We start from the raw sequence: 27,599 nt of genomic DNA, 5'->3' as shown, positions 1-27,599 counted from the left end.
TTTGAAGGTATAGACGGACTGATGTTGCATTAAAGCTGTATTTTAAGTACATTTTTACCAAATATTGTTGCTGTGAGCTAAAACAAGAATGCTGAGACAACAGTTACGTGTCAACATGCATACATCCTGCTCATGCATCCTGGTAGCTGCAGCCCGAGGCACACAACATGACAACATTTCACTAGTTTACACTGAACTTGCTGCACAGATACAGCTTGTGAAACAAGTTTCTTATGCAGCACTGTTTGTGTTGAGTTTTGTTTGCCACACTAAATGCTGCTACAGTTTCTGCTAACCTCCCTCTGCTCATTCTGACCGGACTTAAAAAAAAAAGCAAATTTGATAGTGTTAAGTCTGTTAGATTAATAATTGTATTTGATGACCATAAAAACCGTAGCCTTATACTGTACTAAAGGTGATATCGGAAGTTGCTGAACATAATCTAAGGGTAACAAAGCAATGGAGTAAAAGTCTCATTTTACTAAACACCTGTGCCTCAACTTTCCTTCAACCCTTATATCAGGAAAACCTACTTAATGAAGATATTTGCCATTGGTCTTTAGAATACTCGCAGTTGAACGGTTTGGTGAAGAGATGCAATCAACAAAAACAACAATATAAATATGTGAAACTTTACTTTCAAGATAAGATTACAGTATCAAGATGGCAGTACATTGGACAACAAAGCGACAGCAGGTTGTTTATTTGAGCCACAGTTTAAAGTATTTTCTTGGTCAAATACCAAGATTAAATTCCTGGACTGTTTTCAATTTCTTTTGGGTTCAAATAATTAAAAGGCAGCTCAAGCTTTGAGTTCCTCATGGTAATAGCCACACTGAGGGAGGACAGCTCTGCTTGAAAATCTTTGACCATCTGTAAGGCTGCAGGCTCAGCAAAGCGTTGCTCAGGATAAGTACCGAGGGGTTCCTGACGGGGACAAAATCAAAATGTTATGCAAGGGAATGGGAAATCTTTGAAAAGGTATAGTTACTGGTTTTGTGATTAATGTAACGCAGGATACTCACAAAATCACTGAAATTCCCCCTGAACAGCCATGTAGATGACATTACAAGTATTGCGCCTGATTTTTTGGGCAGATATGCCAAGATGTCCTCCATGCTTGACTGTTCCTTTGTAGTTGGAGGAGCTTTGTTCAGGATAAGTGGACCATTGGGAATCCAACCTAGATGGTCAAACTTAAAAAAAAAATCTTGAGGGTTAAAATAAAAAAAAGGTATAGTTTGACATTAATAAATCTCATTTGTTCTCCTAATTTCTTTATGGTAGAGATGAATGTTGAATTACTTTAATCTCACCCATAATGTTACCAAGTAAGCTGTTACTGCTCACAACTGAGCCAGCCAGCTATCCAGTGGCGGCGCCAGGGTATTTTTGTTGGGTAATCTATGGTAGGGCTAACCCATACAGTGGTGGGGCTCAAGTCAGTATTTGTAATGTAATTACATACACGCTATATCGCACCCCTTGACAGTGAAACGCCACGCGTGAGGCTTTTATTAGCTTTTATTAGTCTCCTTTTATCAGCTAAATTACATCGAGAGCAACAGGTGTGAGTTAAACAATACAATAGCCTATTCTGCTAATTCCACGTTGTTACAACATGCTACGCAGCGGCAGAAACAAGAAAAATTGGCATATAGAATTGACACGGAGAGGGAGAGAGAGAGGGAGAGGGAGAGGGAGAGGGAGAGAAAGACAGACAGACAGACAGACAGACAGACAGACAGACAGACAGACAGACAGACAGACAGACAGACCACACAACAGCTGGCCTGTGTCTCTATTGTCATACAAAACACTTTTTCAAATGACCCATTATTACAAAATATATGCAAAACTCACTATTGACGTTCTCAAAGCAGCACGATCCGCCTGTTGTTGTGGTTGGAAGCGAAAATGTCAATGACACGCTGGACATCCAGTGCCTTACTCCTCTGCTTATTGATAGCCAGCAGGCCCAGGTTGCTGTTCCGTGCATCACCACTGCTGTTTCTTAGATAATTCTTGATGCGACGGAGACAGGAGAAGCTGCGTTCGCAGCCAGCAGAGGTCACAGGCAGAGTCAGGGATATGCATATGAGTCTGTGTAAATCCGTAAAGGCATCCTTGTAGGGTCGCATTAAAGCCAGGAATTCCGCTGTGTCCTTCAGTTCATCATGTCCCTGTTGTTTCTTTCTTTCCAGTAGGCGATTAACCTGGTGTAGCTCTGGGGTCAGGTTCTCTTCCGTCACTCCATAGAACTTGGCCATGGGTTGCAGACATTTATTGTCTAGGAAGGATGCATGTTTGGGGCTGAGTGCCGAGACTCCGGATAGGACACCACCGGCCTCTGTTGAGAAACGTCTTCTCATTTCAACCACAAGTCTGTCGATTACTGGGTAGAAACACTCTGTGCGCAGCGCATCTAGGGATGTAACTGGTGTGCGTTCAATTTGGGCTTCCACAACAAACTCCTGTAGATGTCGAGGAGGCTGTGCCTGTCTCCTTTCGGGTGTCTCATTGTGATTTACATTGGCTTTGGTGCACAGGTCGCTTGCTCTGTCCCGAATTTCCCTCCATGACTCCTCTGCGCGTCTGTCTGTCAGTGTCGCTATGACCGAATCAGCCAAGTCCATTGCGGAGGACAGCTCAAGGCTGGGAGATTGGAGCTGGTCAGACATGAATTTTGTGACACGGAAAAGATCCTCGAAAAGCGTAAGAAGCAAGACAAACTGCTCATCAATTAGTCCACTCACCGCTCTGGCCTCCGTTTTCCTCCGCGCATTGGGCTGAGACATGATCTCTGTAAATGTTGCCTTTACTGCAGGCAGTGATTTGCGGATAGCCACCAGTGCTGTATATTGACATGACCAGCGTGTTTCCGATAGGTTCTTAAGTTCAACTGGTTGTGAAGTTGGCTCCATTTCTCTCTGTTTCTTGAGGAAAATATCATGGGCGACTGAGTTGGCGAAGAAGTTGTACAGCATTTGTATAGTTTCAAAAAAGTAGGCTGCTGCTTCAACATTGCGGACCACGTCGACCAACACAAGGTTTAATCTGTGTGCATGGCAGTGGATATACACAGCATTTGGCACCTCCTTTTTAAACTTCTGCTGTACTCCGTTCTTGCATCCCGACATGACAGCAGCCCCATCGTAACACTGTCCAACACACATGTGTGGGTCGATGTTGCATTGGCTGAGCGTCTGTTTGATGGTACTGAGGAGCGAGTCGGCGTCCAGGCCCTCTGTGCGTCTGAAGTGCAGGAATTCTTCACGCACTTGTTCTCCTTTAACATAACGTACAACGATGGACAGTTGCTCGCTTTTCCTGACATCTTTGGTTTCGTCAACCATTAGGGCGAAACATTCAGCTTCCCTAATTTCTGCACTTATTTCACTTCGCACCATATCTGCCATTATCTGGAAAATCTCGTTTTGGATGTCTTGATGTGTGTATTTAGCATTTTGAGGATTGTCGTTCAGTTTCTTTGCTACAGTCACGTCAAATTCACCAATTAATTGTAGCAGCTCTCGGAAGTTTCCCCTATTAACCGAGTTCTCCTCACCCTCCTGCTCCCGGTGACCTCGCTGTGCAATGCCTTGACATGCAGTATAACGTAAGGACATCACCACGGCCTTCATGTACTCACGGTTTTCTTTCACAAGTTTAAATGACCTGTATCAATCATGTTTCCCAGTCTTGAGCCATCTTTCGTTGTCTGTTTAAATTCAGCCCATGCCTCCATGGCACACCTGTGTGCTGCACTCCCGTTGTGTTTTTTGAAAGCTCCTGTTGCATTTTTCCAGTTTTTAAAGCCATTGGTAAAGGCAGGCTCGGAATGGAATCGTTTCCCAGCACCCAAAAAATGACGACAGGCAAAGCAAAACACTGAGTCAGTTTCAACTGAATATTCGACCCAGCTGTATGTGTCAAACCAGGCCCCATTAAAAGACCGTTGCTGGCTTCCAATCTGTCTTGACGGATAGTTTTTTCGAATGGGACGTTTTGGTCCATCTCCGGGTCCTTGGCTAATGTCGCTAACAGCCTCAGGTCCTTGGCTGATGTTGCTAACGTTAGCGGCCTCCTGCTCCATATTTTCCTCATCTTCGCCACCTCTGGCCTCTCCAATCCCATCGGGTCCCCGCTGGCTGGCATCCTCTTCAGGTGGGTCGTGTGACTCTGGCACCTGTTCGTCGTGTACCTCAATGCGAGGGCGTTTAAGAACAAATGTATCCATCCGAAATATAAAGGTTCTGCTGTCTGTGCAATTTACTCGGCGCGAGTTTAGGGACTTTTCACTGTGAACGTGACGTATGATCAATCAGTAATGCATGACGCAGACCCAACGTTTCGTTGCTCTGATTGGCTGTCTATTCAAATTGCATTCGGAGGCATTTTGATCTGACTTCTCAGACTCTCAGTTGCGCGCGCTACTAAAGAGACGCGCTACCATGGAAACCAAACAATGGTACAGCTGTATTCAAGTCCGAGTGGAAACAGTCGTGACTAAATCTGATTTTGTCGGGAAATGCGGGAGAAATATGACCCCGGGAGGAAGCCGTGTTCTCGTGCTTATTATTTAATGTAATTTGCTTACTTTAACATAATTTTTCATGGTGTGGCTAAGGTAGGGCTAAGCCATTTCTTGGTATGGCTGTAGCCTACCCCAGCCATACCCTGGCGCCGCCACTGCAGCTATCAATGTAAAATGTTGCAATTGTATGTGTACACTTTGTACAAAACACAAGAGGTGTAACACTAAATCATTGAACTTTAGGTTATGGTTAGTGGTTTTGTCCTCTTACATACTTTAATGGAGCTGTGGGATCATCAAAAGAGAGATAACAATCACTAAACTAGAAGAACTACTAAGATGCAAGCTCCTCCAGCCTGATTTTCTACCCTTGTTGTATCTCTGGTTTTCAATGGTTTGAGGGCAAGGAGCACTACATGCACAAAACCAGTCATTATGGCACCAACACATTGGGACTTTAGAAGAAGTGTTGGACAAGCAGTTGTAGAGATCAAAACACTGACGTCAAACTATAGGATGCACAGCATAGTCACATTTGAAGAACTTAAACATTTATATGATAGCCAGTACAAATTGAGGGTGACCTCATCACCCAAAAGAACATTCAAATCCCCAAAAAACTAGATTCTACTAAAAATGTAATATTTACCTGTCCACGGTTCCCTGCAGAATGTGTAGCTGATGACGTGAAGACCACTGTAGTGACGACCTGGATAAGTTCCTCCACAGTCTGAAGGCTTGAAGGAAATCCTATCAAGAATGTTTGGTTAAAAGCCTACTGCACATTTCTCACAGAGCATCTCATCCTACTTTTGTATATTTTTTAAAATCTCAAAATGTAATAACCAGCTTTTGTTTTTACATGCATTCATCATTCTACTTACTGTCTATTTCAGAATGTGATACTTTGTTTAAGTTTCTTAACATTTTTTTACAGCAAATATCATCCAATCAAGATAAAGCCTTTTGGAAAGATAGATTATCCATTTAAGACAAGTTAAAACTTAATGTGAAGGGAGGGGGTTGACTTGGCGTCTAAAGCCAATTTACATGATATTCTACAATCTGTGTCTAACAAAAAAAGGACTACTGCAGGGCCTTAGGCTTTTACATGTAAACATTTTGAAAGGAGCATATAACAACAAATATATATACCCGAGTCATCATTCCCCAGAAATCCATAATAAAATATCTCATTGATCCATTCCTGGAGCTCAGAATCTGCAGACACTTCACTGTCAGATGGATAATAGTATGCCACCATTGACTGGATGAAGCTGAGGACAACAATAAAATGTACCAGTATCAGCTATTCTTTAGCCCAAAGCTAAATACTATATAATAATACACCAAGTGTTCAGCTACTGCTTTATTTGCTGTATTTGGATTGTCTAAATATTAAGAAAAGTGAAGAGTCATACTATATTTAAAGGCGCAAAACATATTGATGTTCTTTGATGTTTTGTACATACTTTAATTGAGCTGTGGGATCATCAAAAGAGAGATAACAATCACTAAACTAGACGAACTACTAAGATGCAAGCTCCTCCAGCCTGATTTTCTACCCTTGTTGTTGTATTTCTGGTTTTCAATGGTTTGAGGGCAAGGAGCACTACATGCACAAAACCAGTCATTATGGCACCAACACATTGGGACTTTAGAAGAAGTGTTGGACAGCAGTTGTACAGAGATCAAAACACTGACGTCTAACTATAGGATGCACGGCATAGTCACATTTGAATAACTTAAACATTTATATGATAACCAGTACACATTGAGGGTGACCTCATCACCCAAAAGAACATTCAAATCCTAACAAACCTGAAAACTTAAATATCTTGTTTTAGAAAATTAGAAATGTCAAAAAGCCAGACTGGATGGTGTAGTGTTGTTCACACTATTATCCTCAAACTTGAGTTTTTTCCCCCAGTAATTTACCCTGTTGATACTCAGTATTTAGATACAAAGTACACATTTCTGTTTAACTCTCTGAAATGCCGATTCATTACTCTCTCGGTCTGATTTTTAGTTCCCTGCACCTATATGCAAGTTCTTGCTGTTTCTTGAGGTGAAGTCTTGTGATTTGTTGTAGATGTAGCATCAACAGTACTGACTGACTATTCAAAGATTAAAGGGGACCTATCATGCAAAATGCACTTTTGTACGTCTTTTATACATGAATATGTGTCCCCGGTGTTCCAGGGAACTCACCAAGTGTCAGAAAACACAACCCTCTCTATTTTCCTCCATACCCAAATCTCTAAAAAAGGGGCTGCAACGGATCTGATAAAAACTGATCCAGATTTGAACACTGTCCTGACGTCAGGACGGTGGCGCTACGGCTATTGGGACAACTCCACCAATCAGGAGGAGACAGCCACGGCCATTGCCGTTCGAAAGCGCTGGAGACGCTGTAGTACATATGCCAGGCCTGTAAGTCGCGCTGTAGTCTGCCACAAAAGCAGCGAAGAAGACTTGGTTACAGTACCATGGTTACCCTTCTGTTTATTCTCCGCTGTGGCTTTCTTTCTCCCTCCCCGAGGCAAGCGTTTGCTCCCGCTGCAATGCAATCCCTCCCCGTCGAGGCAAGCACTGTAATTCTCTCCGGTTAGTCCACCAGCAGATGACAAACACCCACCTCTCCGCCTCTTCCAAGGAACGAGGGGACCGTGCGGCAGAGTTTCAGTTTCAGTTTGTTTCGCCGGTCAAGATGTCCGTTAAAGTTTAAATCTTCCGGACAAAATTAGAAAAGTGCCGGTCAAAGGTCTTCTTTGTTATTTATTGAGCTTGAAAACAAATGAATAACGACTCTATATAATAAAACACGGAGATCTCTTTTTCTCCCCCTCTTCTGACAGCCCAGCAGCTGATCAGAGCACGTCTCCCCTCTCCTGCAGGGGGGCGTGGTCAGGAGAATCAGACCCGTAGACAGCAAACAGCACATGGAGCGAAATGAGGCATGGCTAAAATGCATGATCTGTTTGGTATTTTGAAAACAGAAATGTATAAATATACCTTATATAGGTATGGCCCTACAATATATCATTTAAATATAGCATGATAGGTTTCCTTTAAGTTAAACATCCATACTGTTTTCAAAATCCTGTGAGGTTATTTATCAGGAAGCATTTAGTTTGAGAGTAATGGAAGGGATCAGCAAGTTTGTTCAAAGAGGGTAACATATTAAATTCAAAACAATCTAGCAACAAATATTAGCAAGCACACCCTGAATATGTTCATCTTCAATAAATTAGTCAAAAAAAAACTGATGGTCCCATCCACCCACTTCGGTATTTTAAAGTGTAAAACAAATGTAAAAAAAAATAAGGTTCAGATTATAAAACAAGCACCAGCTCTTCGTAACTGTATCTAAACCTTGAAGAGGCATTGAATGACAGGGAAGCTGCAGAGTGGGACAATACTTTTTTCCAAGGATGAGTCTTTTGAAGGCATAGACGGACTGATGTTGCATTAAAGCTGTATTTTAAGTACATTTTTACCAAATATTGTTGCTGTGAGCTAAAACAAGAATGCTGAGACAACAGTTACGTGTCAACATGCATACATCCTGCTCATGCATCCTGGTAGCTGCAGCCCGAGGCACACAACATGACAACATTTCACTAGTTTACACTGAACTTGCTGCACAGATGCAGCTTGTGAAACGAGTTTCTTATGCAGCACTGTTTGTGTTGAGTTTTGTTTGCCACACTAAATGCTGCTACAGTTTCTGCTAACCTCCCTCTGCTCATTCTGACCGGACTTAATAAAAAAAAAAAAAAGCAAATTTGATAGTGTCAAGTCTTTGTTCGATTAATAATTGTATTCGATGACCATAAAAACCGTAGCCTTATACTGTACTAAAGGTGATATCGGAAGTTGCTGAACATAATCTAAGGGTAACAAAGCAATGTAGTAAAAGTCTCATTTTACTAAACACCTGTGCCTCAACTTTCCTTCAACCCTTATATCAGGAAAACCTACTTAATGAAGATATTTGCCATTGGTCTTTACAATTTTAACCATTTGGTTTTAGAATACTTGCAGTTGAACGGTTTGGTGAAGAGATGCAATCAACAAAAACAACAATATAAATATGTGAAACTTTACTTTCAAGATAAGATTACAGTATCAAGATGGCAGTACATTGGACAACAAAGCGACAACAGGTTGTTTATTTGAGCCACTGTTTAAAGTATTTTCTTGGTCAAATACCAAGATTAAATTCCTGGACTGTTTTCAATTTCTTTTGGGTTCAAATAATTAAAAGGCAGCTCAAGCTTTAAGTTCCTCTTGGTAATAGCCACACTGAGGGAGGACAGCTCTGCTTGAAAATCTTCGATCATCTGTAAGGCTGCAGGCTCAGCAAAGCGTTGCTCAGGATAAGTACCGAGGGGTTCCTGACGGGGACAAAATCCAAATGTTATGCAAGGGAATGGGAAATCTTTGAAAAGGTAGAGTTACTGGTTTTGTGATTAATGTAACGCAGGATACTCACAAAATCACTGAAATTCCCCCTGAACAGCCATGTAGATGACATTACAAGTATTGCGCTTGATTTTTTGGGCAGATATGCCAAGATGTCCTCCATGCTTGACTGTTCCTTTGTAGTTGGAGGAGCTTTGTTCAGGCTAAGTGGACCATTGGGAATCCAACCTAGATGGTCAAACTTAAAAAAAAAATCTTGAGGGTTAAAATAAAAGAAGGTATAGTTTGACATTAATAAATCTCATTTGTTCTCCTAATTTCTTTATGGTAGAGATGAATGTTGAATTACTTTAATCTCACCCATAATGTTACCAAGTAAGCTGTTACTGCTCACAACTGAGCCAGCTAGCTATCAATGTAAAATGTTGCAATTGTATGTGTACAAAACACAAGAGGTGTAACACTAAATCATTGAACTTTAGGTTATGGTTAGTGGTTGTCCTCTTACATACTTTAATGGAGCTGTGGGATCATCAAAAGAGAGATAACAATCACTAAACTAGAAGAACTACTAAGATGCAAGCTCCTCCAGCCTGATTTTCTACCCTTGTTGTATCTCTGGTTTTCAATGGTTTGAGGGCAAGGAGCACTACATGCACAAAACCAGTCATTATGGCACCAACACATTGGGACTTTAGAAGAAGTGTTGGACAAGCAGTTGTAGAGATCAAAACACTGACGTCAAACTATAAGATGCACGGCATAGTCACATTTGAAGAACTTAAACATTTATATGATAGCCAGTACACATTGAGGGTGACCTCATCACCCACAAGAACATTCAAATCCCCAAAAAACTAGATTCTACTCTACTACTTTTTTCTAAAAATATAATATTTACCTGTCCACGGTTCCCTGCAGAATGTGAAGCTGATGACGTGAAGACCACTGTAGTGACGACCTGGATAAGTTCCTCCACAGTCTGAAGGCTTGAAGGAAATCCTATCAAGAATGTTTGGTTAAAAGCCTACTGCATATTTCTCACAGAGCATCTCATCCTACTTTTGTATATTTTTAAAAATCTCAAAATGTAATAACCAGCTTTTGTTTTTACATGCATTCATCATTCTACTTACTGTCTATTTCAGAATGTGTTACTTTGTTTACGTTTAACATTTGTTTTACAGCAAATATCATCATCCAATCAAGATAAAGCCTTTTGGAAAGATAGATTATCCATTTAAGACAAGTTAAAACTCAATGTGAAGGGAGGGGGTTGACTTGGCGTCTAAAGCCAATTTACATGATATTCTACAATCTGCCCCTAACAAAAAAAGGACTACTGCAGGGCCTTAGGCTTTTACATACACATGTAAACATTTTGAAAGGAGCATACAACAACAAATATATATACCTGAGTCACCATTCCCCAGAAATCCATAATAAAATATCTCATTGATCCATTCCTGGAGCTCAGAATCTGCAGACACTTCACTGTCAGATGGATAATAGTATGCCACCATTGACTGGATGAAGCTGAGGACAAAATGTACCAGTATCATTACATTACATTTAACTTAGCTGACGCTTTTATCCAAAGCGAATTCTCCCTGGAGTAACTAAGGACATAAGTGCCTTACTCAAGGGCACACTAGTGGTGGTATCCCTGGCGGGATTTGAACTTACAACCTTCCGATCTTCAGCCCACCTCACTATCCATTAGACCACCACTATCCCTATCAGGATGTGAATTGCATTTCCCCATATCTATGAGTGTGACATCTTGAGATTGTTGCTTCAATATCCAATTTAAAGTCCAGAATCTTAATACTTAGTTTTAATATGTGTCCCCCTATTTTGTCTAATGTGGCATATAATGGCATTAATCCTCAAACACCAGGGTTGACAGCAATCAAGCAGAAAGTCACCTGTTGATGATGCTCCACAGCCTCAGTGCATCATCTCTGAAATGAAAGTTGGGGATGGACTCCAGTCCTCTAGCTGCGATGTTTTCCGGCAGGCAGAGGGAGCTGTAGGTCGTTCTGGAGAGCCCCCTTCTCATTAGTTCTAGTTGTCCCTCTTTATCAAGTGAAGTCTGAAACAACAAATACTGGCTACATTTCAAATGCACAAATTTCATTTTCCTCTACATAACATTTCTCACCGTTAAAACCCCAAACATATCTGTAGAGGCTAAGCCAACGTTTTAAGCCTCTGAGGATCCGCTATGTTGGCGTAATTGACGCACACAAAGTTTGCCAGGTGAATAAAAGTCTGATACAAAGTTTCCAGTTAAATACAGTCCATTGATTTCCTTTTGACTGGTGTCCATTTAATTTGCTTCATTTTCTCACAGAAAAGCCCCCACCTAGTGTCAGCAGAAAGTAATTCAAATAATAATAATTCCAAAGAAATGCAAAACACAATACATCTTAAAATATATTTTAAGATCATGTTTAATCATCCGATTTGTCTGTACATTGCTGTTTTAGTCGGTGTTCTTCTAATTAGTGAGTATTTTTCGATTCAATATGTGCGGCAAAAGAATAAACACCATAGGGGCACTGTGCTGACATACCTACCAAACGTCATCTCATAATTCAGAGAGCCGATTGGCTGCAAGTACGTGTGCCGCGAAAATAGTAGTTGTTTGTGAAGAGGAGACGAGGAGCGTATAGCGATTCAAATCAGTCAAACGGAAAGAAAATGAATGAAGTTGACCATCTACTTCAGCTTTGGTAAGTTCATTTAAGTCATATCTTTTGTTTATCTTCTGTGTTTTGCCTATAGGCTATTGCTCTGCTGGATCGATTGATATTGTGACCTCGGTGATGAGTGTCTGTTTTCCTTATACCCCCCCCCCCCTCCCCTCTCTATCGGAACCATGGATAGCCTACAGCCATTTGTTTACGCGTTTAAAAAAGCACCAGAAGCTTATACATACACAAACACATCCAAGTTGTTCGTGCCCCACCACTTTTGTACATATAAAAACGCCAATGAATGTTTGTATTCCCGTGTTTGTGTGAGTGTTCTCCACGTGGTCAAAAACTGTATGGCCTTCCGGCGGAACCTCTAACCACAAACATTGGTTCCTACCTTTATACCCACAGTGTTAATTGGCTCCTACAATATCTTTTTGCCTAACTGCCGTGTTTTAATATTATGTATGTCTAGTTATTGCACACTGGGACAGGGTTGCACTCTGAATCTCGTTGTGTCTTTGTACAATTACAATAAAAGGCTTTAACTTTTTTTATTTGATCAAGATATTTAAACAGTTATAGAATTGACTATGTTGTTTAAATTGTTAATGTATGATTTCCATTTTTAAAAATATATTAAAAAGTCATACCTTTGAAAAAAATTGACCAGGGCCTAAAAGAGTCTCACGAGCAAGTATGTTTATAGGAATGGTAAATCGGTGATGGGGGGTCAGCAGCTGTAAGAAAGAAGACATAGGTGACAGTAATGAACCTACTGTAATATCATTGAGCTGATTCAAGTAAACACATCTCATATGGCCTGCAACACTGCACTCAAAATAATAAATGGGGCTTACCTTGTGCAGGGGGTGATTCTTTGGGAGGTTGCGAAGTGTCGCCATTGCAAAAACTTCTGGCAGTAGATGAGTCCTCAGAATATGACTGACTAATACGTGATGGAGGGCATCTGCACTCCTTACAAACATTTTGGCCAGCATCCAGTCAGACTCTGAGTCGGTAGGCAGGAAAATTGGGTTCTCCTCTGAAGGTTGCTGACTGAGCTGAGGGTGGGGACAATTTTTTATTTTGCAGAAGGTATTCAAAAAAAACAAAACTTAATTGAGATCACGAGATATGAGAAACCTGAATTGCAATGGGGAGTAGTTTCTTCTGTGGATTTAGGTACAGCAGGCAGAGAGCAGGAGTCACCACAGTGGGTTTACCATCAATAACTTTTGTGGAAAGACCTTCCATGATCTTGTAATCACCAAGGAATATATTGCCCTTCTGTAGGAAACAAATTATTATAAAACAGATAAGTGCCAAGTGAGGACAATGTTTAACACATCTAAAAAATGTAATTTAAAATACACTGGAAATTCACTTTACCTTCATCTCTGCATTCAAAGAACTTCCTATGGCCAAAAAAGGTTGAACCATTTCCTCTGTTAAGGGGAAGTTGGATGGCAGCTTTGAGCAACGTTGAATTATGAAGGGGTTGATTCCATTGAGAAACTGGTATCCAAAAAAGTCGTCATCCTTCCAGTGCTCCGACACATACTCTGGGACATAAATTATGTATTAGTATAAAAAGGTGTTTAACAGAGCAGTGAAACACTTTACTGAGATCCTACCTGCCAATGGTGTCTTTTTAACCAATGAGGCCATCTTTAAGGCCTCAAAGCTTTCAAACTGCTGATTCAAATCTGTCAGACCTTTTAGTTCGAACTCAGCATATCTGGTTAAGAGAAAAAAAAAAGAAGAGAAATCACTTGTTATTGCACTGGATATTTGTTTTAGACACTTGGTCTTCAAAATAAGGTACGTCAGGGCACTTACATTTCTTTTTTTGAGTTTTGGAGTTCAAAGGCTCTTGAGAATGAAAACCTACTTTCTGCAGGAAGAGCATTCTTATCTTTGATATCCACCATGTATGGCAATCCTTCTGCATACGAAGCCCATCTGCAGAGTAAAACAGGAAATAAAGAGATACAAAAAGATATAAATCCCAATCAACAGTCATTGAGGTGCACCTTGGTACACTGCAAAATTAAGTTGATTGAAAACTCACTTGTAAATTATTTTTTGTTGAACCAATTCTTTTTTCCGTTGGTCTACTAGTTTAGGATGGAGATCTTCAAAAGCCTTTGTAGCTGTGTGTTTTCAAAGAAATACATGTACATTCTTAAATGTGCTTAAAATGTACATGACATAGCTTCTAACAATTACTTCACTAACCTCTTCCCCCTCTCAACAACACAAACTCCCCCTTGGAAAGCCAACGGTGACAGGGGAAAATCATTTCATCCCCCTCAGGTGTTGTCACCACTATTGTGGAGCAAAACCAATCCTTTTCCAAAGGATCTTTCTCCATTTTTAGGAAGAGAAGACATCCCAACGTAAAAAGTGTAGTCACAGCAAACGTTCCCACCTGGTGTTGTAAAGGAAGATGCATTCAGGATTCAATATGGGCATATATTAAGCTTCTACCAAACAGTTTCCACCCTTAACTTTTGTCCTGAATTCAAATCAAATGCTGGAACAACAACTCCTTCATAATGTTAAGAGAAAAAAAGATACTGTATGGACTATTACAATTAATTTAGTTTTACCAATTACCTTTCCATTTGTATCATCCAATCCCAAACTCGTCAACTGAGTGCGCTCCGATTGCCTTTCAGTACCGATCAGGGTAACATACAAGTTATCAAATGTGCCTGCATGCAGCATGCTTCCTGTGGTCACTTTCAGACTGTACTCTGCCATAATGCCTGGCTAGCTTCAACAACTGAAACACAATGGATAACAAACAACAATGATTACATGCAGTACATAGCTTTTCTCTACTCCAAAACGTTCAAATATGACCGCATCCAACATGCACAATCATTATGAGTGTTCTTGTTGAACTGATAAAGCCCCATAGAGAGGTAACCCACCTTTTCAGTTGAACCACCACACAGGTGTAGCAGGACTGTGATTGAGCTATTTGAAAGGAAATCACAGGTGTTGAGCATTCCCTAATCAAGAGTCTTGAGACCTCAGAGTTGTTTTCTATAAGGTCAGTCCATCAAAGAGGCCCAGAGTGAGAATCTGTCTTAAACACATTAAAACAGTAAGGAAGTTAAGTTGCTCTTATTATCACTATTTAGAATAAGTGCCATTCATAAATGTATCTTTAGGTAACTTTTAAGGTATCTTAATTCATTCAGAAGTGACCAGCAGAGGCCGCAGCTACACACATGCCATATCTTGGAAATGATTAATAAAAAGGATGGCCACACACCAAAACAACATAGAAAAGTTAACGGGTTAAGCTTTATTAAAATGTAATGTTCACATGTTTGTTTGATTCTTCATAATGTTCATAGTTTTGACCACATTTACATTGGTTTGAGGCTTTTTTCAGAATAATGGAAATATATTTTCAGAGAATCTGTGAGCCACATAATAAGATTTGGCTGATTAACATGCAATTAACCAAAACTGTCTATGTTTGGGATGATAATATGGTATTGGTGTTTTATAGAAATTATATAAGAAGGAAAGATCTTTATGTAACTAGCTGAGATCAGGTATTTCACCATGCAGTGTTGAAACTGGACGGCATGTCAGTTTGTAAGAAGAAATGTGGATGTGTTCAATGCTATGTCTTCATCATATTAAAGATTTCAGTTTGTATTCAAATGGAAAATTGGATGTTAACATATAAAGCAAGACAATAACATTTTACATTTTCATTTTGTGAGTGATTTGAAGAATTCAACAAATACTTAGAAGGCTATAAAGACTTTATTAAATGGTAGTAAATCACATGCGTTGTCAGGCTGTCCTCACATTAATATCCATCTGTTTTGACTTATGTCCTGACACACCCTGGGTTGACACCCGCTCTAGGGATCAGAAAGACTGAACATTTATGGTCACATCAACAAAGAAAGGATTAGCAAATCTTGTGTAAAGTGCTGGCAAAGCTTCTGTAACACAGAGATAATGCAACAAAACCAACAATCTGCTTTTCCCCAATGGCTACTATTCAAAGGCAAACAGTTATACAGTATAACTTATGGAATAATATCAATCTGTTGTGCATATTTGTCTTCAAAAATATATATATTTTCATCTAACCAGAATAAAGTGGAACTTTCAGCACAAATCCATGCTAACTCTTTTTTTTCTCGTCATAGGGACACCCACAAACACAGACCTTCATTGTGAAAAGTATGGTGTGATTTCTTTAAGGCTTCATCACAAGTGAATTACAGGTAGAGTTATTTGTTTTAATGACAGAAAATCTATTATTGATAGGAGGAGGCCGAGAGGAACAAGATGGCAGCCTGAGCTGAGAGCTCCGCACAACCTCAGTGATTAATTTGAGTTTTTTACCTCCACTCAGAGAAAAAGCTTAACATCTTTATCGACTATAGTTAAGAGTCGACATCTAAGGAAAGACTCCTGCTACAAAAAGAAGGAAGGATGCCAAGAAAACCCCCACGAAACAACCAAGACAATGGGGGCCTACCAGAACCGGCGGCTGAGTCTCAAGAGGATGATAGAAATCCTTCGTTTGTTGAGATAATGTCCGAGTTAAAATCTCAACGCTCTGAGATACTTAATCGTGAAGTAAAAAGATATGATTCTACACTGTATTGAAGTAAACATGTATTATTTTGAATTGTATTTTAGTGAACATGTATTGTTTGAACTGTTTCAAGTAATCACAACGGTTTTGGGTAATCATATATATAGAAATGATATTCTTACTTTCAAACTCACTGATCCAGAGATTCTGTTTCACACACCAACTTGGCCTTTTCACCCCTAAAAGCCAGATGTTGTTTTTTAAGTCGTTAAAGACCTCCTTAAATATGTGGAGAAAGGTTTAAATGTCTGAAATAGGATAGTTTATGTGAAGAACTCATGGGAAAGGAATGGAGTTAAGATTCGAATCGGAGATAGAGGTTGACTTTTGACCTTAGGGAACTTTGGAATTTCAAGTGCTGGTGAAGAACTATTGAACTGGACCAGAAGTGAATCCAGCCAGTCAGGACACTTGGGGGAGGTGATCAGCTTACACAGCTCCTCCTCACGGAACTCTGATTCGCTTGGGAGGAAAATGGGAAGGAAGAGTCGACACATCTCCGCCCCAAAAATAGATATGAATACTGATGCTTTTGTATGTAAAAATGCTTCTGGTTTGGTGAGTGGCCGGTCCCGACATCTGTGTCCGCATCGCATCACAAACCTGAAATCCGGAGTACTCGAGTACTCTGTATAACTTGTATATGTGTTTGGTTTCCTACCAGAAGTAAACTCAGATAATTTGTTATAACTTTGATTCCGGTGTTTTCAATTCCTTTCTTAATTTAATAGAGATCCAGCCTCATCCAACGAACGGCGCGTAGCAGAAGTGTTCTGCTCCAACAAGTGGTGACCCCGACGTGATGAGTGCTTATCTCTAGAAAGGGACACCGATAGCCAGGGGACGGAATTCAGTCCAGGGGGAGGACACAGAGATACTGGTGACAACTAATCCAATGGCCATATACAAAAGGTGAGCAGACACCTGTTTTGACTATCAAAAATCTGTGATTGATTATACTAAAAAATTTAGAGTTGTCAGCAGCGTTCTCAGTGTTCTTAGTCACGGTGGGAAATACAATACATATTCTAGTTGAATTAGATTAATAGTGCTTAGAGTCGGGTAGTTCAGTCCTTACCTAAGGCACAAAAGTGCTCATAAGAGGCGGGTAGTTCAGTCCCGTCCTATGACCCACTAAAAACGAACGCTGCAACGCTGTAAAAGATGTATGGGTTAAATTCCCCGCAAGTCAAAATAACATTGATTAATGCGGTTAGCTTGCAGTGCGTCAATTAAAGGCTGGAAAGGTGTAAAAAACAGATGGGTTAAATTCCCCGCAGATCATGATAAGATTGATTAATGCGGTTACCTTTCGTGGTGCTTTAAATGTATAAAATTACTGTAATTGTTATATGGTGGGTGATAGAGGAGGAGAGAGACGCGACCTCCAACTAATTATTTGGAACGACCGAATCTCATCACAAAAACTGCTGTGGGGATAATCAGGCTCATTAAACGTGACGATAAAGAGATTTTGTTGACTGAGTTTTAACTCCTTGCCTGAAGCCGCAATCGCCGTGAGGGGATTGTAGAAGCTTGCTTCTGGAAGTCACGCTATCTGTTGAAATATACATCGCACAATAAAAATGTGCCTGACTGTACTGTGTGAATATATGAAAAACTCTGTGTGATTTTTTAAGTCAAATCTGTGTAATACTTGAGAGAAAAATCCAGTAAAAAGAACTGTGGGTAAAGAATTGCAGAAGACATAGAGACAGAGAGCAACAAGCAGGTGGTATAATGTCTGAGACCCTACCTCCACCCTACGGAGATGATAGCTCACAAATGCCACTTATGAGTATCCCATCTAATACTCCTAAAAGAAAACACATTGTTAGACCTGATATTCAGGGAAAAGGAATGTTGGAAATAGTAATGGCAGATATTGAAAATCTTAAACTGGATCAACCAACCATGTTAGTGAACCCTGATAATATGGAGCTAAAACATGTAGGAGGAATAGCAGCAGCTCTGGCAAAGAGAATAGGTCCTAGCATGCAAGCACAGAGCGATAATATGATAAGGACTATTAAACGGACCCCTTTTGGAAATGGGATTTTCCGTTACACAACAGAAGACTCAATTCAGGCCTTAAAGAACGCTTTACAAACAAGTCAGGGAGAGTTAAATGTGGTGCTATGTTGCTCATGAGGGAGCTTACACTTTTGGGAAGAGATCTCCCCCTTTCTCTGCTCCTGAGGTGCTGCAGACTCACAGCAGCACCCAGGGTCAAAGACAGGCATGACCTCTGGAGAGGAAGAAAATCTAAATCTGAACAGACCACAGAGCCCATTAAAAGGTTTTATGGCCTCAACACAGAGAGGAAGATCTGGAGATTGTAAGGAACTCTCCCAAACTACCCACCCCCACCCCATCACAAGGGGAAGAGTGTTCCTCTCACCAATAAACAAATCATCTCTTAACCAAGTCAGATTTCAAATAGCCATAGCTCCAGTTGTTAAGCGAACAGGGAGTGCTACAACATTCTGAAAAATTACGTATTGAATATTTAGAATTAAAGCAATAATTGCCCAGTATATTAAATAAATACAAACGAACACGTATCAACATAAGTCAGATAATATAAACGAGGTCAATCATGGAAGAAGGCTGACATTTAATGCCTGATATATAAGTAATAGTAATAATAAATATATAGCTGATATTAAATAACTGATGTATAAGGCTCGATATTTCTGAAAATAAGAACACCGTTAACGGCGTTCTATTTCAGAAAAAGGGGGAAAAGGATAGGATATACATCAGACAATATGTATGTGAGATTATTACGTTTTTAGGAGAAATTTATCAATTTAAAATACTAGTTTTGGTATTTTTTGTTTTGTTTTGTTTGTTGCTTTTAAGAGAAATTGATACATTTAAAATAATCTAGCTTTGGTTATTTTTTGTTTTATTTTTATTTTTGTTCTATTTTTTATTATTTTTTTTATTTTTTTATTTTTTTATTTATTTTTTTTGTTTATTATTTTCTGCATAGTCTCTTGTCCACACTCCAGTCTAGTTGGTGCCGCCAATAAACACTAAAGAAGTAGAAGAGATGATTTCAAAACCATATTTCCAGCAACTTAAGGGCTTGGTATGAGACTTCTCCACACAGGTTGCTGACACCAAAAGGGGGACCCGAGAAACACAAGGCCAACACAGCAGATTACGTCTGGTTGGAGGGGACCTCCCATGCCGTCCGCCTAGATGGAAAGGGAGACAACTGGTACCACTGGAGCCAGTGTGCGGTCGGGAAAAACAGCCGCGAGGACCCTAGACGACATCAGGACAGATTTGGCCCTCGTCGCGAGGACCCTAGACGACATCAGAACAGATCTGGCTCTCGTCAAGGCAGTCGACCCAGGAGGCGCCATCAGCAGACCGGAGGAGGAGGATCAGGACATCTCTCCAGCAGTCGACCCGGAAGCCGCCATCAGCGGGCCGGAGGAGGAGGATCGGGACATCTCTCCAGCATCGACCCGGAGGCCGCCATCAGCGGGCGGGCGGAAGACAATCAGGCCACATCTCTCTAGCAAGCACCCCAGAAGCCGCCGTCAGCGGGCTGGGGGGACGAAGATATGGCAAACCAAGACGGCACAGGGAACTCCATTTCCCGCTGAAACAGGTTGATATAGCCGGTGTGGAACTTTGTCTGAACAATCCATTTTTTTTGAGGAACTTTCAACTTTATTTTTATATCCCATAATGTAAGGGATTTGTATTTTTTATTCTACAGAACTATGTGTTACCAAAAGAGGGAAAAGTATGATAATGTCTTTTCTAATTTCTGTGGCTACTTTTATTGCCATTTTAGTGACATGTGGTTGTTGTTGTGTGCCTTGTATCCGCTCATTGTGTGTTAGACTCATCAGTTCCACCATTGAGGGAAGAGTAAAGATGACTCAGCTGACAAGGACTTTGCTTTTTAGACATGTTTTATTCTCCCTCCACTGTCATAATAAGTTGTTGTTGTGGACTGTTCCTAAAGGTTTAAAGTGCTCTATATCCCAACTTCTGATGGGTTTATATAAATGTTGGGACAGACACAGTAAGAAAAAAATTGACAGTGGTAATGTTTCAAATGCTATATGTTGATCTCATGAGGTGAGATCAAAAGAGGGATTGAAGTAAAAAGATATGATTCTACACTGTATTGAAGTAAACATGTATTATTTTGAATTGTATTTTAGTGAACATGTATTGTTTGAACTGTTTCAAGTAATCACAACGGTTTTGGGTAATCATATATATAGAAATGATATTCTTACTTTCAAACTCACTGATCCAGAGATTCTGTTTCACACACCAACTTGACCTTTTCACCCCTAAAAGCCAGATGTTGTTTTTTAAGTCGTTAAAGACCTCCTTAAATATGTGGAGAAAGGTTTAAATGTCTGAAATAGGATAGTTTATGTGAAGAACTCATGGGAAAGGAATGGAGTTAAGATTCGAATCGGAGATAGAGGTTGACTTTTGACCTTAGGGAACTTTGGAATTTCAAGTGCTGGTGAAGAACTATTGAACTCAACCAGAAGTGAATCCAGCCAGTCAGGACACTTGGGGGAGGTGATCAGCTTACACAGCTCCTCCTCACGGAACTCTGATTCGCTTGGGAGGAAAATGGGAAGGAAGAGTCGACACATCTCCGCCCCAAAAATAGATATGAATACTGATGCTTTTGTATGTAAAAATGCTTCTGGTTTGGTGAGTGGCCGGTCCCGACATCTGTGTCCGCATCGCATCACAAACCTGAAATCCGGAGTACTCGAGTACTCTGTATAACTTGTATATGTGTTTGGTTTCCTACCAGAAGTAAACTCAGATAATTTGTTATAACTTTGATTCCGGTGTTTTCAATTCCTTTCTTAATTTAATAGAGATCCAGCCTCATCCAACGAACGGCGCGTAGCAGAGGTGTTCTGCTCCAACAATCGTCTCGATGGAATTGATAATCGTTTGGAGATTGTGACTAGTCAAGTTTCAACAATGAAAGAAGCACTAGCTACAACAAACCAGGCCCTTGAGAATCAACTTCAGCGTATGGATGAAGCTGAACAAAGAATTTCGACATTAGAAGACACCTTACAAACTACGGCACGGGATCTTCACCGAGCCGAAAAGTTGATAAAGACGCTGGAATCTAAGACGGATGATCTCGAAAATAGAGGGAGACGTAAAAACCTTGTTCTACTAGGGCTCCCAGAGAAGTCAGAAGGCAGCCAACTACTACTACTTCAATACATTCAACAAAAACTACCTTGCTGGCTCAAACTCTCCCTCGATCAGAATCTAGAGTTGGAGCGGGTTCACCGCTCTCTACGACCATATCCCGAGCCAGGGAAGCCTCCAAGACCAATTATGATCCGCTTTCTACGAGTCAGAGATAAAGAAATGATACTGCAATCTGCGAAGAAAATGTCAATCCACGAGGGTAATACTAAACTCACCATTCGCCAGGATCTGTCTGCAGAGGTACGCCGAAAACGCAAGGAGTTTGACCTGGTGATCAAATTATTCCTCGAAAAAGGCATGTTCAGAGGATTTGCATATCCTCATCGGCTCCGTATTCTTCATAAAGAGAAGATTGTTTTTTTTGAAGATCCCAAAGAAGCCGACACTTTTGTCAAGCAGCTGCAGTAAGTCGCTATTTTTCTAACCTACCGGAGTGGAGGTAAGATGTACATTCTTCTTTTCTTTTTTCTTTTTTCTCCTCTTCTTATCATTCCCATGTTGCAACGGTTATAAGTCATAATCGAACTCCAAATTAACTGTCATCGGGATTGGGGAAACGTGTGGAAATCGTTTTTCGCAAGGACACATTAAGAGGATTTTCCTGTTTAAAGGATCGAACTGGTTCATTTGTATTTTGTTATATTTACCAGTGCCTTTGCTTCCGGCAACAAAGAATGACGTAACGGACCACACCAACAAAGAAGGTAGTGGAGGGGGTCTGACAAAACAATAACATACTGTTCTGTTTAAAATACAATCTTCCTCCACTTTTATTTGACGATTAAGATATCACCATGTACTCCTCCGATCGTTCTTTTTTAATTTGTCTTGTTTTTTATGGCAATTTATTATTTGATATGTAAATAATCGGATGGAACATACCATGATGAAATTTGGGATGCGGACGGGTTTTCAATATGAGGGAAAGTTGTTTCCATTATTTTTTTCTATCTACCCGTCCTCTGTTTAGGAGGAAAATTATGAAGAAATGTATTTATTTTCAATGAGAACTGAGGAAGGGAGCTCCAAGTTGCCAACACAAAGAGGACATTTCGTTAGTTCTGAGATGAACATTTTTCTGACGTTTGTTTCTCTCTGGGCTACAACAAATTGGGTAGATGAACTGCCAGGGTCGGAAGACCCTGGTTTGGGTGGGATGTTATATTGTTTTCTTTTTGTGTTTTACGTTTTTGTTACATTAGTTTTAATGGTAAATAATAAAAGCAGTGACAATCCCTTTTGTGTATGGGGCCAAAATATACAACGTATTAAATATAATCCCACAGATATGCAGCAGTCACCATGCAAAATATGAAAATATATTCTTGGAATATTAAAGGCTTGGGAAATCCCATAAAAAGGAATAAAGTACTATCTCTTCTTAAAAAAGACAAAGCTGATGTGGTCTTCTTACAAGAAACCTTTCTCTCAGATACTGAACACCTTAAATTGAAAAGAGATTGGATAGGTCAGGTGTATTTTTCATCATATAAAACCCATAGTAGAGGGACAGCTATTGTGATAAACAAAACTTGCCCATTCGAATTAGAAAAATTAGTTACAGACCCAAATGGTCGGTTTGTTTTGGTTGTCGGTACTATTTTTGGAACCCCAATTACCTTTTTAAATATCTATGCTCCCAACATAGATGAACCAATGTTCATGTCTGACATGGTGCTGCTCTTCAATGAAAATTGTAAAGGATTAGGACTGATGGGCGGCGATTTCAACTGCACTCTTAACCCTACATTAGATAAATCTAACCAGTCCAAGAGCCACAATCTTAAATCCTCAAAGGTCCTTCAGGGGCTTTGTGCAGAATGTGGCCTTATTGATGTATGGCGTCAACTAAATCAGGATGTCAAAGATTACACTTTCTTTTCAAATGTCCACAACTCTTATTCTAGACTAGATTATTTTTGTATTCCCTCAAAATACATGCATAGGGTAAAAGAATGTAAAATTGATTCCATTAATATTTCGGATCATGCAAGAGTTCATGTAACTATTCACTTGGAGAGTGGAGAATTTGTATCCAGGCGCTGGAAATTTGATAACTCCTTACTTAGAGACGAAAAATTAAAATTAAAAATGCGAATGTGGATAAGGTACTATATAAAAGAAAACAATGACCCCTCTATAGATCCGAATATTATTTGGGAAGCTGCAAAAGCTACTTTAAGAGGACTTATTATCTCATACACATCCTTTAAAAAACGTGAAAAAATTAGGCTCAGACAAGAACTTGAAAGAGAATTAAACAGATGTGAAGCACTTCATAAATACGCATCAACAGATGAAAACTGGAAACAATTAAACACAGCCAGAGCTAAATTAAATATTGACTTAACAAATGAAAATATAACACAAATGAATCTTATCAGACAAAAGAATTATGAATTCGGCAATAAACCAAGTAAACTACTTGCCTATCAATTAAAGAAGGAGCAGGCAGAAAGGGCTATAAAAGCAATTCGTCTGAAAGACAACGAAATAAGCTACCACCCAAAACAGATTAACCTGACTTTCTATGAATTTTATAACAAATTATACAAATCTCAATCTGATTACTCACAAGATGAACTGGACAATTATCTCCATAACATTAATTTACCTACGTTATCTGATTTAGATCAAGAGTATCTAAACTCATCAATTACAGAAGTAGAAGTTCTGGCTGCAATTAAATCTATGCCTATAAATAAAAGCCCAGGGCCAGATGGCTTCTCGGCAGAATTTTATAAAGAGTTTTGGACTGAACTTCAACCTATATTTATGTCAATGGTTACCAACTTCTCTCACAACAGAACACTTCCTCAAACAATGAATCTTGCATATATTACTGTACTACATAAAGATGGAAAAGACCCCTTGAATTGTTCTTCATTTAGGCCTATAAGCCTCTTGGATCATGATTATAAGATTATCACCAAATTATTAGCAAAACGACTGGAAATTATTTTACCTAAACTAATTAGTCCTGATCAAACAGGTTTTGTCAAAGGCAGATATTCTTCTGATAATATAAGGAGACTTTTGAATATTATAAACCATTTGGACACCTGTCAGAGGCCTTCTCTGCTTCTTTCTTTAGATGCCGAGAAGGCGTTTGACAGGGTAGAGTGGAATTTTCTTTTTGCTATCTTGAATAGATTGAATATGGGCTCTCGGTTCATAGAGTGGGTCAAATCAATTTATAAAAACCCTAAAGCAGCGGTTATCACTAACTGCAGTTCCTCAGATTTGTTTCCACTAACAAGGGGGACAAGACAGGGATGTCCACTGTCGCCTTTGCTTTTTGCTATTGTAATTGAACCACTGGCGTCATGTGTGCGAGACAACATGGGTATTAAAGGAGTGAAGATTAACGATGAACACAACATTTCTCTGTATGCTGACGATATCATTCTTTACTTAACAGACCCAGAAAATTCAGTACCACATCTGCACGACACGATAGAGCAATTTGGAAGATACTCAGGATATAAAATTAATTTTAAGAAATCTAATGCTTGTTTCTTACATATGACGCCAACAGCAAATCTGGAAAAGTCTTGTTCTTTTAATTTGTCACCAGGTGGCTTTAAATACTTAGGAATAAATATAACACCACACCTGGATAATCTGTTTAAAGAGAATTACAATCCGCTCATTGACAAAATCAAACAGGATTTATCTAAATGGTCCACATTGCCAATATCACTGCTAGGAAGAATCAATGTCATAAAAATGAATATTCTACCGAGATGTAATTTTCTTTTTCAAATGTTACCATGCTATTTATCCGCTGACTATTTTAAATCTCTCAATAGACATATCTCAACATTTATCTGGTGTAATAAAAAACCAAGAATCAAGTTAATTACTCTTATGAAACCAGAAACTATGGGGGGACTTGGTCTTTCTAACTTTCAACACTACTTCTGGTCAGCTCAATTAAGAAATGTACTATCATGGTCTCTGGGAAGAAAGGATTCACTATGGGTTCAGATAGAAGCCAATGTCTTTGACCCGTTGCCAGTGGAAACTCTTATATTTGTTAAAGATTTCAATAAGGTGAAGAATATGGACAAATGTTTTACAGTGGTCAATACACTTTTAGCCTGGAGGGACTGTACAAAAAAAGCTCATGTTAACTCTGGTATTTCCATCTTTTCTCCTATTTTGAACAATCCGGATCTTAGCAAATATTTGTTGTCAATCGATATAAACAAATGGACAAAATCAGGTATAAAGCAATTGAAACATTTGTTTCACAAAGATATAACAATGAAATCATTTAATGATTTAAGAGCAGAATATGACATTTCAAATAAGGATTTTTTCAGATACCTGCAAATTAGGAACGTGATCCAATCAATTATTAAAAGCAATAAATTGAGACCGGGATTGTTAGAAGAGGAGGAGATATTGATGTCATCGAGCACGATCAAAGGTAAAATTAGTGAATTTAATGCAGTTTTTTCTAAAAGAGCTCAGTCATCATTTCTAACCTTAAAAAAGATCTGGGAAAAGGATTTAGGGATACAGATAGATGAAACTACTTGGCTGAACATTTGTGAAAGAACACATTTTCCATTCACAAGCAATAAAATCAAAGAAGCAAACTTTAAATTTATCAACAAATTCTACCTCACACCCATAAAGATGCATAAAATTTCCAAAGAAAACCCTCCAAAATGTCCGAGATGTAAAATAAAAGAAGGAACATTTATGCATCTGTTTTGGGATTGTGATGTCTTGAAACATTTCTGGGATTCGATTCATGCTCTCACAAAAGCCGTTTTAGACATCGAAATTAGCCTAAATCCATGTTTTTTCCTGTTAAATGACATGCCAAACTTTAAACTGAACCCAAAACATTACAGAATACTAATCACAATAACATATTTTGCCAAGAAATGTATACTTTTATTCTGGAAGAATGAACGTCCCCCAACATTTAAACTTTTCATTGATCAGATAACACATTTTTTACCTCTGGAGAAAATGACATTGGAAAAATATAATCGTGGACATATTTTTCAAGCTCTGTGGTTGCCATTGTTTTCGTATTTGGAAAACATCTGAGATATGACCTGTGATGGAATGGTGCATTCTGTGGCTATTTGTCCTGACGGCCGGAAATACGTGTTATGGTGTTGTCATTGTCTACATTGTCACTGTATTGTATAATTATTTGTATTGTATAATTATTTGTTTGTTTTACTTGTCTGGTTTTTATTTTATTTTTTATTTTTTGGTTCTATTTTTTCCTTTTCCTTTTTATGTTTATTTTCATGGCTCTGTTGTTTAAGTTATATTGATAAGCATTTTTTGGTTTTGCCTGTGCGGGTATGTGTGGGTGGAGGGAGGGAGGGAGGGAGGGAGGGAGGGGGGAGTGTAGTGAGTGTACTGTGATATTACAATATAAATGAAATGGCATCGATTATTGTACACTATAATGAAATAAAAAGACTTGTAAAAAAAAAAAAAAGAAAAAATCTATTATTGCAACATCCACATATTCCCACAGTGACTCCCGTGCAGAAGCAAGAGGCGAGCCGCGTCGAGTCAGGAGTTAATGTGACGCAGGACGCGGCCCAGCGACTGTCCATCTCGTGCAGTGCACATGGCAGGAAGGGGAACGGGCTCCGTCTTGTGCTCTGCTGTGTTGAAGTGACACTTCTTGAGATGGTTCGACATGCTGGGGAGATCATTGAAACCCCATGATGACACCGGGCTGAAGGCAGTGCTGAATCTCCACACCTGCATAAATAAATAAAAAAGGATTACTGAATGAAGAGGTCAATGCATACTAATCATTTTGTGAAGCTGCATTCCCTTCTTTTGTTACAGCATCCAAAATCTTATTCTATCTTACTGCTTACATTGATTTACAAAAATGTAAAATGTTATCCTAAACAAACATTATATATGTTAGGGGCACCCTCCAGAAAAATCTATCTATTTCAAACAGATTTGAAGTAATTATTCTTTAGTCTATGTTGGCTATGTATAATATTGTAGCATTTACTGTAGAGCTCCATCAGCTATTTGAAATGTTTCCTTT

At 39.3% G+C, this 27,599-nt stretch overlaps 1 protein-coding gene across 2 annotated transcripts; it reads right to left on the bottom strand.

Moving 5' to 3' along the window:
• Window positions 1–618: 618 nt before the first annotated feature.
• Window positions 619–14,628, bottom strand: LOC117492281 (arachidonate 15-lipoxygenase B-like). 2 transcript variants are annotated; one of them, XM_034142440.1, is made up of 15 exons: window positions 14,610–14,628; window positions 14,290–14,458; window positions 13,909–14,101; window positions 13,742–13,823; window positions 13,510–13,632; window positions 13,305–13,408; window positions 13,060–13,232; window positions 12,814–12,957; window positions 12,528–12,731; window positions 12,321–12,407; window positions 10,894–11,060; window positions 10,380–10,501; window positions 9,867–9,967; window positions 9,036–9,206; window positions 8,629–8,937 (listed from the first exon to the last, which is right to left on the bottom strand). In XM_034142440.1, the coding sequence occupies exons 2-15, from the start codon at window positions 14,434–14,436 to the stop codon at window positions 8,758–8,760; spliced, it is 1,998 nt and encodes a 665-aa protein (XP_033998331.1). In that variant the 5' UTR covers window positions 14,437–14,458; window positions 14,610–14,628; the 3' UTR covers window positions 8,629–8,757. The 2 variants fall into 2 exon arrangements, with proteins under 2 accessions (XP_033998332.1, XP_033998331.1); XM_034142441.1 differs by lacking the exons at window positions 8,629–8,937; window positions 9,036–9,206; window positions 9,867–9,967; window positions 10,380–10,501; window positions 14,610–14,628 and adding exons at window positions 619–927; window positions 1,026–1,196; window positions 5,187–5,287; window positions 5,693–5,814 and having other exon boundaries at window positions 14,290–14,451.
• Window positions 14,629–27,599: the final 12,971 nt, after the last annotated feature.

This window comes from Trematomus bernacchii, unplaced genomic scaffold, assembly GCF_902827165.1.
Source record: "Trematomus bernacchii unplaced genomic scaffold, fTreBer1.1, whole genome shotgun sequence".
In the NCBI taxonomy this organism is placed as follows: domain Eukaryota; kingdom Metazoa; phylum Chordata; class Actinopteri; order Perciformes; family Nototheniidae; genus Trematomus; species Trematomus bernacchii.
The sequence above is the reverse complement of the archived record's forward strand: the minus strand, read 5'-3'. Positions and strand labels throughout refer to the sequence as shown.

Bases quoted from the DNA above. Each gene is read 5' to 3' on its own strand.
- LOC117492281 (XM_034142440.1), bottom strand. From the start codon at position 14,436: ATGGCAGAGTACAGTCTGAAAGTGACCACAGGAAGCATGCTGCATGCA. The intron at 12,958-13,059 runs GTAAAGTGAATT...TGTTTCCTACAG, and splicing joins CTTTGAATGCAGAGATGAAG to AAGGGCAATATATTCCTTGG. The intron at 10,502-10,893 runs GTGACTTTCTGC...TTTTGTCCTCAG, and splicing joins CTGTGGAGCATCATCAACAG to CTTCATCCAGTCAATGGTGG.